General features: G+C 46.1%; 1 protein-coding gene across 3 annotated transcripts in view; it reads right to left on the bottom strand.

The window, feature by feature from the left end:
* Positions 1-14,652, bottom strand: part of Fan1 (FANCD2 and FANCI associated nuclease 1) — a 30,115-nt gene extending 15,463 nt beyond the window's left edge. For all 3 annotated transcript variants that reach the window (XM_057756575.1, XM_057756576.1, XM_057756577.1), the window contains exons 1-7: positions 14,527-14,652; positions 12,921-14,353; positions 10,949-11,089; positions 8,082-8,283; positions 7,208-7,441; positions 2,571-2,702; positions 920-1,028 (exon numbers count right to left, since the gene is read on the bottom strand). In XM_057756575.1, the coding sequence (XP_057612558.1) occupies positions 920-1,028; positions 2,571-2,702; positions 7,208-7,441; positions 8,082-8,283; positions 10,949-11,089; positions 12,921-14,136 (2,034 nt within the window). In that variant the 5' untranslated portion in view covers positions 14,137-14,353; positions 14,527-14,652. The remainder of the gene's footprint in view (positions 1-919; positions 1,029-2,570; positions 2,703-7,207; positions 7,442-8,081; positions 8,284-10,948; positions 11,090-12,920; positions 14,354-14,526) is intronic.
* Positions 14,653-15,762: the final 1,110 nt, after the last annotated feature.

The following is a 15,762-nucleotide window of genomic DNA, read 5'->3' as shown; positions in this document are numbered from 1 at the left end:
CAAATGCAACACATCTTCACATAGTTACACAAATACAACAATCTTCACATAGTTACACAAATACAACAATCTTCACAGAGTTAAATAATTATTCTGCAACAGAAGCCTTTCACTCTGGGCTCTGGCTGTAAGTCAGAAACTTCAACACAACTGATAAAGCAGGAATTGCCCACAGAGACTGTGCCTACCCCGTCCCGCCCCTAGAGGATGCAAAAACAAGGGACCTGCATCCATGCAGTACTTCTCCTCCTCCCCCGAACCCCAGCAACCACCAAAGAAAGCCACCTTACCATTTCAAAGGTATCGTTTTAAGGTAAGTGAACAGGCTTCCAGTTTGTATTATTTTATTTTCCTTAACTCTGCTTTACCTTTAAATCTTGTTAACTATAATGCATACTTTGAGCATGAAAGGCTTTAGAATGACAGATCTCAATCAAGTCCATGGATCTTCCTCTTTGTAAATATCATTTGTCCAAACAGAAGTGACACAATAAAAGGGAACTCTGCCAATTTCTCAATCCTAATCTAAGGCTGTGACCAAGTCTCTAATTTGTGACTATAAACTATCTCCAGACAGCACATGGCAGGTGACAAAAAGCGTGAGCTTCTTACCCACAAGACCTAGCATAACTAGAGCCTTTCACCAAGCTCTGTAGCCAGGGAAGGCTGCCCAGGCTCCTAGCAGGCCCTGCCCATGACCACCAAGCCTTCCCAGCACACAGGCTCACCGCGTCATAAACAAGACAGCTGCCGGCAACAGCTTTCTTCCCTCCCCCAAACCAGGGCAGCAGGTGCCTTTAGTACACAGCTTTCATCAGACCATCTGCGCTGATGAGAGTGGGAAACACCGAGAGCCCCAGAGGTTTCCACTCCGTGCACATCCCGGTCCTGTCAGTGAAGGGCGGAGGAGGGCGCTAACCTTGTACATGCGAAGTCGCTCCAGTATTTCAACAGCCCGAGAGAAAATCCTTGTGTAAATCCACCCAACGGTAAAGCAGCGCAGAAAGAGTGGCAAGGCCTCGTGGTGTCTGAAACAACAACGCGTGTCCACGGTTTAATAACTGGCTTATCAGAGAATTATAACAAGGGATTGAACGCTGAATCCCGATCTTTAAGAAGACCTATTCCGATGTGCTGAGTTGCGTGTGCGATTTCCCACACCACAAACTCACATCATCACAGCCAAGCTCCTGCCCTGACATTCAATGGGGTGAGATGAGAACACCTAATAAGATTTTTACTGAGGTCAGCATTTAAACCCCACCCACAACACAGACAAGCCTTCAAGCTGCCTGAGAGCCGCAAAGGGTGGGCTGAACCCTCTTTAAACATTATTTAAAAACAGATTCTACTTTTTACCTTTCTGCATGAACTGCTGCAACTACTTAAAATTAAGTTCATCTTATACCTGACATATAACACGCAAACTGCGCGATCAGTGGAGTGTTATGCGATATGCCCACACTGTAATCACAATAATCAAGTCGAACATCTACCTCTTTAAATATTATTCACCTCTGCTTGTGGGGTTTTCTTTTTTTTTTTTAATTTTGTTTCTATTCCGGGCAGTGTCTGGGGTTTACTGTTGCTGTGATGAAACATCATGACCAAAAGCAACTTGGGGAGGAAAGGGTTTGTTTGGTTTACGTTTCCAGACCACTGAAGTCAGGACAGGAGCTCAAGCAGGGCTGGAACCTGGAGAGAGGAGACGATGCAGAGGCGGTGGAATGGACCTGCTCGGTAAGCTGGAGGCGTAGCCCCAGCCCCTGGCATCCATCCCAGCCTCCCTGACCTGGGAGTTGCTTTGGTCTGGACTCCAAATCCCAGTATGCTAGGTCCTGACCCCCTGGGAAGGGTCAGGACCACTTCCATAGGGTATTTAAGTGGGCTCCAAGAGGGGAAACACGTGGTTTTCAGGTCTGCATGGGCTCCCTGCTTTCCTGTCTCCCAGCCATGTATTCAGCCACCCGAGAGCATCTTAATAAAACGATGGGCATTTTGATTTGGTTTGATTTGACCTAATTGGATTTCTTGCACTGGCGGAGTCGCCCCTTTTTATTATTTTTTACTTAACACTGCTTACTGACTTGCTCAGCCTGCTTTCTTACAGAATGGAGGACTAACAGCCCAGAGATGGCACCACCTGCAATGGGCTGGGCCCTCCCCCATCAGTCACTAATTAAGAAAATGCCTACAGGCCTGCCTGCAGCCTGATCTTACGGAGGCTTTGAAGGTTCCCTCCTCTCAGATGACTCTAGCTTGTGTCAAGTGAAACAAACCTAGCCAGCGCAGGGAGGTGTGCATGTCTGTGTTTAAGTGTGTGCAGGTCCTGGGCACGAGGAGGCCAGAAGTTGACCCTGGGTGTCTTCCTCAACCCATCTCCACCTTGCCTTTTCTTCTTGTTTTTAATATTCCTAGTTTATTGACTACTTCATGCATAGGTATAATGTATCTTCCTCACAGCCTCCGCCATTACCTTCTCCTCTCGCCACCTTCCTCGAGCACTGATCTCACCTCATGGCTTCCACACTGGAAAAAAAAAAAAAAAAAAGAAAACACACAGCACTCACCTGAGGGACGGATGGCTCTTCAGTTGGTCCCAGTCCCTTTTTGCACTCCGAGAAAGCTCCTTAGCTTCTTCCCAGTTCCCACTGGCCATGGCAGCCGAAATGTCACTCAGCGTGTGTGCTGCAGCTGCGTATCTAGGGAAAAGGCCATGCAGGTCAGTCGGGGAGTCCTTCCATGACACTTCTCACATCCTGGCCACTGGGCTTATGGTCATGTGTGTGGGAGGGGTGTGCTGGACATGGTGGTGCTGCCATCAATCCCAGCACTGGGAAGCAGAAGCAGAGGATAGGTGGATCTTTAAGTTTCGGGTCTACAAAGTGAGTTCCAGGCTAGCTAAAGTTACCCAATGAGTTCCTGCTTCAAAAAACAACAACAACAAAACACACACACACACAAAGTGAGGCATTCTTAAGTTGGATCTGAGTAATAATTTAATAAAGCTCTCCCCCATTGTTCAAAATGGCCGTGACTGATTCAGGCCCTACTAGGAAAACACCAGCATTTGTACTGTGAGATCACAAAGCTCGCCCCGCTGTATAAACAGTGATCAGATCAGTACTCCTGGGTGCCGGCATTCACTCATTCACCAACCTGAGAGGCACCAAGTTAATCTGTAACTGACTTCAGAATTGTGGCAAGATGTCAGTCAGTTCGACACAGTAAGCAATGTCAGAGGTGCCACTGGGACACTGCCAACAGAATGACAGGGTATTTCCAAAGTAATTGGGAACACTTAGGGGAGACAGCGATGAGGAAATTTTATGAACTATTTAGTGGAAGAAATGTGACCTCATCACTCCCTGAGATATGAAAATCAAGGACACGTGACTCTGAAATACTATGAGAGCACACTCATTGTGCTGTGGAGAAGAAAAGCATGCAATACACTAACATTAACAAGAAAACATGTCGCAATGAAAACAGATTTATGGTTGGGGATTTCTAAGATCATCAGAAATACGTGTTTTCTGATGGTCATGACCCACAGATTGAGAACCTCTGCCACAGACACGATTATTTATGATATGCCGTTAGACAATCCAAGGTCAAGAAGGACACAAAAAAAATAGTCAGGGGCTGTATCTCACTGGTTGGAGCACCTCACCTGCCTCACACAAAGTCCTAGGTTCGATCCTCAGCACTGAATAAACCAGTTGTGGCCACACATCAAAACAAGAGACTCAGAGCTCCAAGGTCATCCTCGGGCTCATAGCAAGCTCAGGGGCAGCATAGGATGCGTTGGCCACAGCACTCTTGGTCCTTATGACCTGCACAACATATTGGTCACAGATACTCTTTGTCAGGCGGTGGTGGCGCACGCCTTTAATCCCAGCAGTCGGGAGGCAGAGGCAGGCAGATCTCTGTGAGTTCGAGGCCAGTCTGGTCTACAAGAGCTAGTTCCGGGATAGGTTCCAGAGCTACAGAGAAACCCTGTCTCGAAAAACCAAAAAAAAAAAAAAAGAAAAAGAAAGAAAAAAACAAAAAAGAAAAAAACCCCAAATACTGTTTGTCCTCATGGCCTGGCCTGCACACTCATCCAGAAAGTCAGTCCAGCTCTCTTGGCATGCCCTGTTCAGCTGGGTCAAACAATATTGGTGTGCACACTGGCTTGCTCTTTGTCTGTGCCCAAGGCCCTGACTTCTGCAGAAGGAATCATAGAATGGGGGCTAACGGGTCCTACTTGACTCAAGACCAGTTTTGAGTGAATACTAGGTACTTTGTTCCCTAGAAGCTGGCCTCACAACACTGCAACAAAACAACAAAACCAACCGGGTGGTGGCGGTGCACACCTTTAATCCCAGTGCTCAGGAGGCAGAGGTAGGCAGATCTGCTGAGCTCAAGGTCAGTCTGGTCTATAGAGAGTGAGTTCCAGGACAGTCAGGGCTTACACAAAGAAGCCCTGTTTAGAAAAAAAAAAAAACTAAACAAAACAAAAAATCCTGCAAAACTGCCTTGCCTTTACATTCCCCTACAACATGTCACGGGTGACATAGGAGAGCATCTACCAGGCGGCTAGTGGTACCCTACATCCTGCCCCCGCCTCTGTCTTGACAGTGCTCCCCCATTTTCCTCTCCTATTTTCATCTCACGATGACACCATCACCCCAGGAGAACACCAGAGTCAGCTCCATCCACTCCTATCTGCTTCCTTATATCCAATAATGATCGAGTCATTTCTGCTTTCAAACAGATATACTCACCAGTGTCCACTGCCACCACCTGGTCCATATGTCATCATCATCACCCAGACGACCACCAAAGTCAGACTACCCTTCCTCAGCTCTCCTGGTCCTCCCTGACTTCTGCTCCTCCACAGGCTGCTTCAGGGGTGTCCCGATACTGGGAAGATCCAGGCTGTGCCCCATCACACTAAAGTCAAGCATCCTCTGGTCCCTGAAGTTTGTCCTTACACTGCTGCTCCCCAGAGCTTGCGCCAGAAGCCTTCTGTGTTTCTCCAACACAGCCAACTCATCCATGCCTCAGTTTACCTTATTGCTGAATGCGTGGCCTGGTCCAGGCCTGGCTGCCTTTCCATTCGCATGTCTTGTTTCAGATGTCAACTCTCCAGGGCCAATCCCTGACACTACATATAAAGAGAACTTCTGCAGCCTACCTCTCTCTCAATGGTCATAACATTAAAAAAAAAAAAAAAAAAGATTTATTACTTTTATTTTATTTGTGTGTTGCCTATGTGTACGTAAATGCACTGCATGTCTACCTGGTGCCCACAGACGCCAGGAGAGGGTAACACATCAGATCCCCTGGAGCTGGGGTGACAGACGGCTGTGCGAAGTCATGAAGATACTAGGAACCGAGCTAAGTTCTCTGCAAGAGAAGCAATGGCTCTTAGCTGCTGAGACAGCTCTACAGCCCTGCCACCTCATTTCCACACACTGTAATTTCCCTGCTTACTATCTGCCCAGTGAGTGGTACCCATGAAGGCAGCAACCTTACCTCCCGCTGTAACTCCGGACACCCCCTGCCTAGGGCACAGGAGGCTCCGTGCACTCAACACAGTTTCCCTGGATAACTGAGGTCCGCTTGTCTCGAGTGCAGCAGGGGGCAAAGGGCTCTCAGGTCAGGTGTCGTGTTACAGTGTTTGTATTACATGGCACTTCCAGAGGTCAACTAAGCCCGATTTCATTCCCAACAATGGAATTTTAGTTACTTCATTATAGGTGCTTTGCAGGAAAAATATGAGTCCCCTCTCTTATGAACTTGCCACCTGTCATTCTGTCAACCAGAAAACTAAAAGGTAATCCCTCTGCTATAAGGGTAGCGATGACATTTAAAGCACTAACCAGCATGTATGAGGCACTGCACAGAGCCCACACTCTATTTCCCATGTGCTCGAACATCTGTAAGAATCACAGATGAGGCTACTGTGACAGAGTAACTTCACAGTCCTGAGTCCAGGGAGCCTGGAAGGTGGATCAGGGTGCGCAGACCACAAAGAGAAAAACCCACAAAAGACAGGAGACACCTGGAGCGGGGTGAGTCCTCAGGACAGAAGACCTGGCTAGAGACTCACTCCAAATGAACACAAGCAAGACATTAAAGTTCCTGAAGCTGAGGCAAGATGTGCTAATATTGGTTTCTATCAACACTGATTTCATTCAAAAGTTCCAATGGCTTCAGTTCTAAACACTACTTAACGTTCCCTAAAGCAAAGGTCTGAATCAGTTCTGCTTAAGTTTGACTTATAAGTCTTAAATCGATAACCAAAAGGGACATGCCAGGAAACTCATTTTTTGGATTAATGTCACCTTTTCTTTTTTGAAAGGAAGTACAACAGTATGGTTGTGTGCACAACCAAATAACCAACACTTTGGGGATCAAGAGTATAGGGAAAGAGGACTGTGACTACCAGGCCAGCCTAGGCTACAGAGGCAAGAAAAAGGCTACCTAAAAACAAACAAAAAGGCAAAAAAAAAAAAAAAAAAAAGGTTATTTCTTTCTTTCTTTAAGACTTATACCATTTTTTTTTTTTTTTTTTTTTGCAATCAAAGTCCATTCTGATCAAGTTGACGTTTTAATCCATGATGTGCCGTGTAAACTCCAAGGTCTAAGTCACCACACACGTGATCCTAAGCACAGGCTCTCATAGGTCTGGTCTGGGAAAACACGTCTGCCTTATTCACCCCAGTGCACCCACAAGGCAGGGCTGTTGGAATCTCTGTCTGTCTCACAAAAGTGCTGTTGCAGCCGGGCGGTGGTGGCGCACGCCTTTAATCCCAGCACTTGGGAGGCAGAGGCAGGTGGATCTCTGTGAGTTCGAGGTCAGCCTGGTCTACAAGAGCTAGTTCCAGGACAGGAACCAAAAGCTACGGAGAAACCCTGTCTCGAAAAATCCAAAAATAAATAAATAAATAAATAAAAATAAATTTAAAAAAAAGGGCTGTTGCACAGTTACTCAGGAACAGAACCTAGTGAAAATCTTTGTAGCTTTAACTCAAAACTCACAGCAGCCTTAGTCCAAGTGCTTATCTGCGTTCTTCCTGTAGATGCAGAGAGCCTGTGAGGAAGGCTAAGGATGATAAACCCCAAAAACTTAAAAATGACTGTACTGGCTGGCGAGAGAGCTCTTATTGCATTTTAAAATATGCACAGATATCCCAATGACTTAGTGTGACCCCACCTGATGAGGTCCTCTCTGTCCCTGAAGATCTGGGTCTTCCGACTGACTGTATAGCGAGGGAATTCCATTCGGCCCAGGTTGACCAACAGCACCGTAGAAAGCTGACCTTGACCCCCACAAGCAGCGTCTTCATCTTCCACGGAATCAGCCAACGAAAACAGCAGCAAGATGCGGGAAAACACAGCCCTGGGGCCTTTACAGACTCGCAGGGACCGTCCAGCCAAGTCTTTAGCTCTAAAATAGAACGCCACAGAATCAGCTCTCTAGCCTTTCAGCATATGAGCATAGAGTCTGCAAATTATTCTCAGCTCAAATAAGGAGAATGAGCAGTCATTGTTCTACACTGCAGCAAACTTGTCACCCCTGCTGTGTGACACTGAGTGCTACTTAGCCTTTCTGGAGTCCAGAGCCTCACTTAGCACATGGAGGAAAAGGATTGAATGTTTGTATCTCCAAAGATTTCTATGGTTTTTACTAGGTAATGGTGCTTTCTGTCCCAGTCATAGATATGCAGGGTGTACCATGGCCATGAACCCTCAAAACACCAGGGAAACTCATACAAGAATGTACTGCCTCTTTGACATTAGCAATTCTCTCTCTCTCTCTCTCTCTCTCTCTCTCTCTCTCTTTCTCTCTCTCTCTCTCTTTCATTTTTGAGACAGAATTTCTGAGTAGCCCTGGATGTCCTGGAACTTGCTTTGTAGACTAGATCAGCCTGGAACTCACAGAGATTTGCCTGCCCCCCCTCCAGAGTGCTGAGATTAAAGGTGTGCACCACCACTACCCGGCTCAGGTTTCCATCTGCATGGTGACTTGGAGAGTGGGAAGCAGTCCAGACAAAGCAAATATTTTCACCAATACAATGGCCACACACCTTTTCAAAATCGCTGCTCTGACTCCAGACTGAGTCTTGCCCCAAGTGCAGACTGAGCGCTGTCTGGCCAGTTTGAGAAGGCCATCTACCAGCTGCTGCTTCTGCCCAGCGGGACTCACCAAGTGGAAGGTTTTGGCCAGGGCTTTCAGTTCAGGAGCAGAAAGGAGTTCAAGTACATCAGAGAGTTCTTGCAACTCAGATTCTGAAAGAGTTAACAACAACCAAAAGTTAAAAGTAGTTTTATAGAGTTTTCTATTATCTAACATTATTTACTTGGGGGAGGAAGAGAATTAGCTAGATAAAAATAAAATGAAATTTCTCTATAGAAACTGCAATAAGTTTTCCAAAACAAAGCACGAGTCTCCCAAGCGTTCACCAAACTCTTCCCGTTGAAGACTATAGACAACAACCAGGTGGTGGTGGTGCACACCTTTAATCCCATCACTTGGGAGGCAGCGGCAGGTAGATTTTGTGGCCAACCTGGTCAACATAGTGAGTTCCAGGACAGCAGGGTTACACAAAAAAACCCTGTCTCAAAAAATAAAAAAATAAATGAACAAAAACCAAAGAAACCCGTTATAGACAACAAACAAAGAACAAACATTACTGGGGTACACTCTCCATCTTTCTCATGTGTATCCTGTGAGGGGGTCCTCTCCAAAGTAGGTCACAGAGGAAAGTGACCATCAGCTCTCCTCCACTCAGTCCTTCAGTCCATGATAGAGAGTGGAAAGCCAATCATGGCTCAGGGCTCCAGCATCCTGCTGTGGTGTACCCCAGATACCATAGAAAGCCTCTCATGGCTCAGGGCTCCAGCATCTGCTGTGGTGTACCCCAGATACCATAGAAAGCCTCTCATGGCTCAGGGCTCCAGCATCTGCTGTGGTGTACCCCAGATACCATGGAAAGCCTCTCATGGGCTCAGGGCTCCAGCATTCTTCTGCTATGGTGTACCCCAGATTCCACACCAGGCTGAATCGGACCCAGCCATGTGTCTTTACGACATTCAGTTTTGGGCAATGTCTTCTCCATTCCTACTTACTGGGTGTTTGGTTCTAGGGCCCTGGGGAACTGCAGTGAGCAAAGTCCTTGACCTAAGGGAGCTCATCTCCCACAACAATAATTACCCATGCCGGGCAGAAAAAAGTGGTATAGAGAAAAACAGAGCTAAGTGCTGGACAGTTGGCACAGCAGTTAAGAGCACTTGCTGCTCTCCCAGAAGACCGGATTTGGTTCCCAGCAGGACAGCCATCTAATTCCAGCTGCGGGTGACTTGTGCTCTCAAGCACACACCCACATGCACACACAAGAGCTATCGGAAATAAAACTTTTTTTAAAAATGAAAAACAAAATTGTGTGAGGCCAACAAAGCCTGGCAGATAGGGTGGCTGCTTTGGGCAGGAGAGTCAAGTGACTGTCTTATGAGGACACAGTGCAGAAGCGAAGGTAAGGAGGGACAGGTTTGTGTGGTAAGTCAGGGGACACTGTCCGATGTAGAAAAGACATTAAGTCCAAGGTCCTGAAATGAGAATGCATTCACCATGACAAAGATCACTGAGGACTGGAGTGTGGCTGCAGGATGCAGAGAAATAGCCATGAAGAAGTGTCCATGGTGAGCCATCAGCTCTGGGTTTGGTGAGGTCTAAAGACCAGTGGCAGCCAAAGGGGGGATGCCAGCTGTCAAGCGTGTCAATCTATAGAATTTTCATCAGATCTTCCAAGTCAGGAGGAAGCAAGAACCAGCTTCCCCTAAGGAACAGAAAGCACCGCTCATGCCAAGCTGCTGCTCTGTGCGTCCACCCATCACCTAGCATGCTCCACCTCTAGCCCACCCAGCATGCTCCACCTCCACCCATCACCCAGCATGCTCCACCTCTAGCCCACCCAGCTACACCCTAGCAAAAACCCAACACCATCTTTACTTACTAGACACATTACAAACTCTTCCCCCTAAAGCCATCTATTGTGATTCCTTATTTTGTTGAAAGTGTCCACAATTTGAACTTAGGTGCACGTCCCTCACTCTCCCTATGCTGTGGGAGCTCCTTCAGCCCCTTCAGCCAATAGCCTTTAAGATACCAGCCCATTGGGCATGGTCGCTTATACTATAAATGCAGCTGTAAAGTGTGTGCTCACTCTCTTGCATCTGGCTGCTGGACTCTGTTCCTGTTCCCTGTTCATACAGAGGACTGTGATCTAGGACAGTGATCTGTGAGTCTCCCCTAAATAAATAACCCTTTATTATACGTAATTCTGAACTAGTGTGGGATTATTTTGTATCTTCCACCCACCATCCCTATATTCCTTTCCATCCAGTACTGAACAGGGCAGCCCAGGGTATCCACGAGAACAGATAGATTCTCTAGTGTTCACACAGTTCTAATTAAACTCTAATTAAATTCTACAGGCAATCAACATACAGAGGTGGTATGTGCGGGCACGGTGAGGATAGATGTTTTTAGAGAAACTTATTTCATCCCAGCTGGCTTCATTTTGTCAGAGAGGAGGAATGGGGATTAAGAAGAGTCAAGTTCTCTCTGGAAGACAAGAGCTCAGGAGGAAGGTCCTCTATTATCCCATCTCCCAGAGACTACACTTGCCCCAGAAAGCAATGGTAGTCCGCCTGTCACGCCCTAGCTGTCTTCACCCAAGAACCTGTTCTTCACCCAAGAACTGTCAGGACAGTCTTAGGTCACATGATAACCTGTTGCCCTAAACTAACAGCTTCTAGACTTTTTTTTCTTAAAGCAATCAGTACTTAGCAGACACTGCTCAGGAGATGGCACCACACTGACATTCTCCTAGAAATCCCACTGAAAGCGACTCTCAAATTCCGTTTTCCTCTCCATGCCTTCCCCGAGCCATACCTGTCTGTAGAAAGCCCGAGTCCTTTAATTCCTCAACCACTGGCGTTAGGTCTGAGGCGATCTCTTCATACTCCAGTTTACTCATCTTAATCCACGTTAGTTTACGCTGAAAGAGCCTTACATACAACTTCTGACCACTAGCTGCAATAAAGTTCAGAAAAACAGCAAAAAATATTAACTTTCTTCTCGAAAATATACAGATTCCTTAGACATGTTGTCAATGAACACTGGCCATATTAGAATTTCTAAAATCAAATTCCCCGACTTTTTAATGCAACATTTCCACTCCTCAGAGAAGCTCTGCTCAGATTCTAGTTGTTTTGTTCCCTGCTTTTAGTTTAGCACATGTGCTGGGTACTTTTATGTCAATCTGATATGTGCTGGACTCACGTTAGAGGGGAACTGAGAGAGAACGTCCCCCCCATATTGGTCAGTGCTGTGCTGCATTTTCTTGACCAATGATTAATTATTGATGTGGGAAGGCCCACCTCTGTGGGCAGTGCCACCCCTGGGTCAATGGTTCTGGTGCTTTTAAAAAAACAGTCGGGTGGTGGTGGCGCACACCTTTAATGCCAGCACTCAGAAGGCAGAGGCAGGCGGATCTCTGTGAGTTCGAGGCCAGCCTGGTCTACAAGAGCTAGTTCCAGGACAGGCTCCAAAGCTACAGAGAAACCCTTTCTTGAAAAAAACAAAAAATAAAGAAACAAAAAGCAAGCAAACAAACAAACAAAAAAAGGAAACAGCCCAAGCAAGCCATTAAGAATAAACCAGTAAGCAGCACTCCTTCATGGCCTCTGCATCAGCTCCTGCCTCCAGGTTCCTGCCCTGTTTGAGTTCCTGTCCTGACTTCCTTGAGTGATGAACTGTGATATAAGTGTGAGCTGAAAGAAACTTTTTCTTCCCCAAGTTCCTTTTGCTCATGGTGTTTTTATCACAGAAGTAGAAACCTTAATTAAGAAAATATACATTATTCTATTTTTGATTTTAAAAAATCTGGATTTCTTCCCCAAATGCCTAGTTTTAATCTATGCAAACCTACTCAATTAACCCATTTAGTGCTTCCTTAATACCTGGATTATCTTTAAATTTCTACCAACGGTTACATTTCTTAAATTTTCAATGTTTCTTTCCTTTAAGGAAACAGACATTAGCAGGATTTTTTCTTGGATTTTAATGCCCCAGCATGGCCACACTTCATTAGAAGACAGTGTGGCCACCAAAGCAGCTCTTCTTACCTAAACTCCAGAGACTTCACGGCTTGGGACTAACAGTGACAGTCACACAGGGTGGCTTTTGCATCAAACCTGCACTACCAGCACGGAGCCACCACTGACTGCCAAGGATCTAAGCAACAAACTGGTGTTTTATGCACTAATTCAGGCTTGTATTTCTTCCATTTGTTCCACACCTCAACTTGACTCATCACCATAACAACTTCAGTGGGGAACCTGACCTGCTGTGGCAGCTCACAACCTCCACCCGACCTGGGGATTTCACTGTCCTTGCAGACAACAAGAAAATTGATCACAGGACAGACAGACTGATCAGTGCCAGAGCTGTAGTTTTTTGTTTGTTTTTAAATCTGGACACTGGACATCGCTTTACCACTATCAAAACAGACATAAAAGAAATAAAACTGCATAAGCCGGGCACACCTTAATCCCAGCACTTGGGAGGCAGAGGCAGGCCTATTCAAGGCCAGGACAGCCAGAATTACAGAGGAACCCTGTCTCGAAAAACCAAGGGGAAAAAAAAAGAAGAAGAAAACTACTGCTCTTATAATTGAAGTACTGCTTGCACAGGGGACATCACCAGGCATAAGAATTTGTTTTAAATGGGCCTATTCTTGACACAGATCTTGTAAGAGGCTGAGTCCCACAATATTCCTACTGTGGCTCCTTGTGGTCATTACAGTCCTCCCACACAAATCCAGTAAGAAAGAAAACTTCCAAAGCAAACAGGCAGAGGATACCTGACAACTGGTAAAACTTGGTTATGATCCCCTTCTCCTGGTCATCAAAGAGCCTCATGTCCTCTTCATTCTCCCAGATGGCCTGCAGCACCACCAAGAAGCTCCGCAGGTAGTAGGGGTGGCTCAGTGGGGGTTGAGTGGTCTCCCTGGGAACATCACAACTGGCTCCCTCCTTCAGAATTTGTCTCTTTGAGGCACTCCCATCTTCCCTAAGCTCTTGGCTGTTTTTCCCTGGAGAAGTATCCGTGGGGCTGTTTGATTCCACCTCCCTAGCAGACGCTGGCGTGGGAACCTCAACAGTCACTTCGACCTCTTCACGGCTGCACGCCTCAAGCTGTTCAGCAACCTCACCACTTACCCCTCTGGCATCCTCTCGCTTCATAACACTGTCTCCTGAAGCCGACTTTCGGTTATTTTCAAGAGTTAAATCTAATGAAAATATTGTGGACCCGTGATCCGAAGATGCAGGCGTGCGGGCTGACTCCCCGCAGGGTGCTTTTTGGTTTTCATCTCCCATTATTTTACTGTTCTCTACCGTCTGTTCAGAAGCATCCTCTTCTTCTAGAGATGCACAAGAAAAAAGGTTTTCCTTTTGAGAACCGCTCAAAATCTCATCATTGTCCTCCACCTCTGAATGATTATCAAGCAGGCTGGTGCCGGTTGTGGACAGAGAACTCCGTGGACAATGACTGGCTAGTCCCTCCTTCTCATGCAGTGACTTTTTAACTTTTAGGTACTTGGTGGACAATTTAGACGACAGACTCCCCAAAGACGCAAATTCCACACCCTGACTTTGAAGCCCACTTTGATTTTTGCACACCGAAGCATCTTTAAAGTAGGGACTGGTCTGCTGTTGGGTGCCCAGTTTTGAACCACATCGGGCAGAGATTAAACTTCTCTTTGGTGGTGACAACTTCTGAGGTGTCGTGTCTTCTGATGCAATACTGGATAAATTTGACCTGGACACAGTTGGATTCGTTAAACCTGACTGTGCAGGCTCAGCCTGAACCAAGTCACCATCGTTAGCACAGGACTCATCAAGGTGCCGAATTAGGTCGTACCTAGGCACCATTTTATGACAAATTGAACATGCAAGTTTAGCAGGTGGGGCATTGTTAAAATATGAAATAATCGAAGGAGAAGGGCTTTTTGTAGTTTTGTTGGTAGATAAGCTTCTACGGGGTCTTTTTTGGACAGGTGATTTCCCTTGTGACATCACGACTATCGGAAAAAGTGGGCGACCCCCAAAAATTCGGGTAATCTCAGGTGAAGAACCCTTGGCTTGAATTAATAAAAGGTGTCTGCTACCACCTCATCAGATAAGACAGTGGCCATCCCGGGTGAAGGACCCCAAAGGTTTGCTTTTACTCTCGCCTTGAACTACTGCAAAGTGAAGTAACATTTGGTGTAGGTATTCGTTCAATTTCTTCTCCCTATAAAATAAAATACATAAATTAAAAACATTTTCACGCATTAACGGGGTTGGGGGACAACTGAATGGCAACTTTTGGAATGAGAACCCTGAGCTTGAAAACAGATCAGGGTTGTCCTGCATCTCCGCGCAGGCTCCGTGATCCTTGCCTCACAAGGACCGAGCTGCACTTACTTCCAGGCCCTTCCTAGAACCATTCTTCTTAAAAAGAGGACGCTGACTCTCTAGACTCTTCTGAAGTCAATGCAGCGGAACCAGCCGAAGAGGCGCACGAGCGGGCACAGAGGCGGCAGTCCGTCCGAGCGCCGCTGCAGGCATTCCCAGCCGATCCCCGCGACTGCACTCCCAGACTCGGCGAGTGGAGTCCAGAGCAATCGAGCTGAGGGCGGGAGGATGGGGAGCTGGAGGGTCAAGAGAGCAATGCAGTCCTCACGGGGCCTCTCTGTGGTAGCAATTGCAAAATGAGTGAAAGCAGCGACTGCCTCGAGAGCTTCACGAGTCATACACGAGGGTAGCACAATACTAACCCTTTGTGGGTAGTAAATTAGGAAGGTTACTATAATTCCTGTTTGTTTGTTTGTTTGTTTGTTTTCAAGATAGGGTTTCTCTGTGTAGCCCTGGAACTCACTCTGTAGATCATGCTGGTCCCAAACTCAGAGATCATCCTGCCTCTGCCTCCCAAGTGCTGAGATTAAAGGCGTTTGCCGCCATACCTAGCATTCCTAACGCAACTAAAAATTAATTCAAAGAGATACAGCTAAGATAGGCTACTCATAATAAATACATTATAATTAATTTGACTTTACAGGAAAAAATGAACAGAAAAAGTCAGAGAAAATACGTAACAAAACCAAATAAAATCAGGTCAATAATGACATTAAATGGTCATGAATTCATAGAATTAAAAGGTAAAACCAGTCTGATTAGACTTAAAAATGTAGTTCCTAACTATGTGTCACATTGAAGAGCCTGGTGCAGCAAATCGTTTGAATTGAAAAAATTCACAAGAAATACAAACTCCTAGGATCATGTAATACCCAAATCACTATGAAAACTGGTACTTTAAAAAGGTGTAGAGAGACCAGAGGATTACTCAAAAGTATTTATTCAGAGAAAAAGGATATTCCAATAAACGCTACTTGGAATAAAACTTCAGGAAAAGTTGCTGGGTGTGGCGATACACACCTTTAATCCAGCAGTTGGGAGGCAGAGAGGCAGGTAGATCTGAGCTGGAGGCCAGTCTGGTCTACATGGATTTCCTGGGGCTTCATAGTTTGGCCCTGCCTAACACCAACTTGGGGAAAATTTTTTTAATATCATATTAGTGGTGTCATAGTCAGAAAACATCCCCCAAACTCATGTGTTAAAACTCAGTGGCCAACAGAGCAATGCCTCCAGAATCCGTATGGT

The sequence above is a fragment of the Chionomys nivalis genome, chromosome 23 (assembly GCF_950005125.1).
Source record: "Chionomys nivalis chromosome 23, mChiNiv1.1, whole genome shotgun sequence".
NCBI classification, from domain to species: domain Eukaryota; kingdom Metazoa; phylum Chordata; class Mammalia; order Rodentia; family Cricetidae; genus Chionomys; species Chionomys nivalis.
The sequence above is the reverse complement of the archived record's forward strand: the minus strand, read 5'-3'. Positions and strand labels throughout refer to the sequence as shown.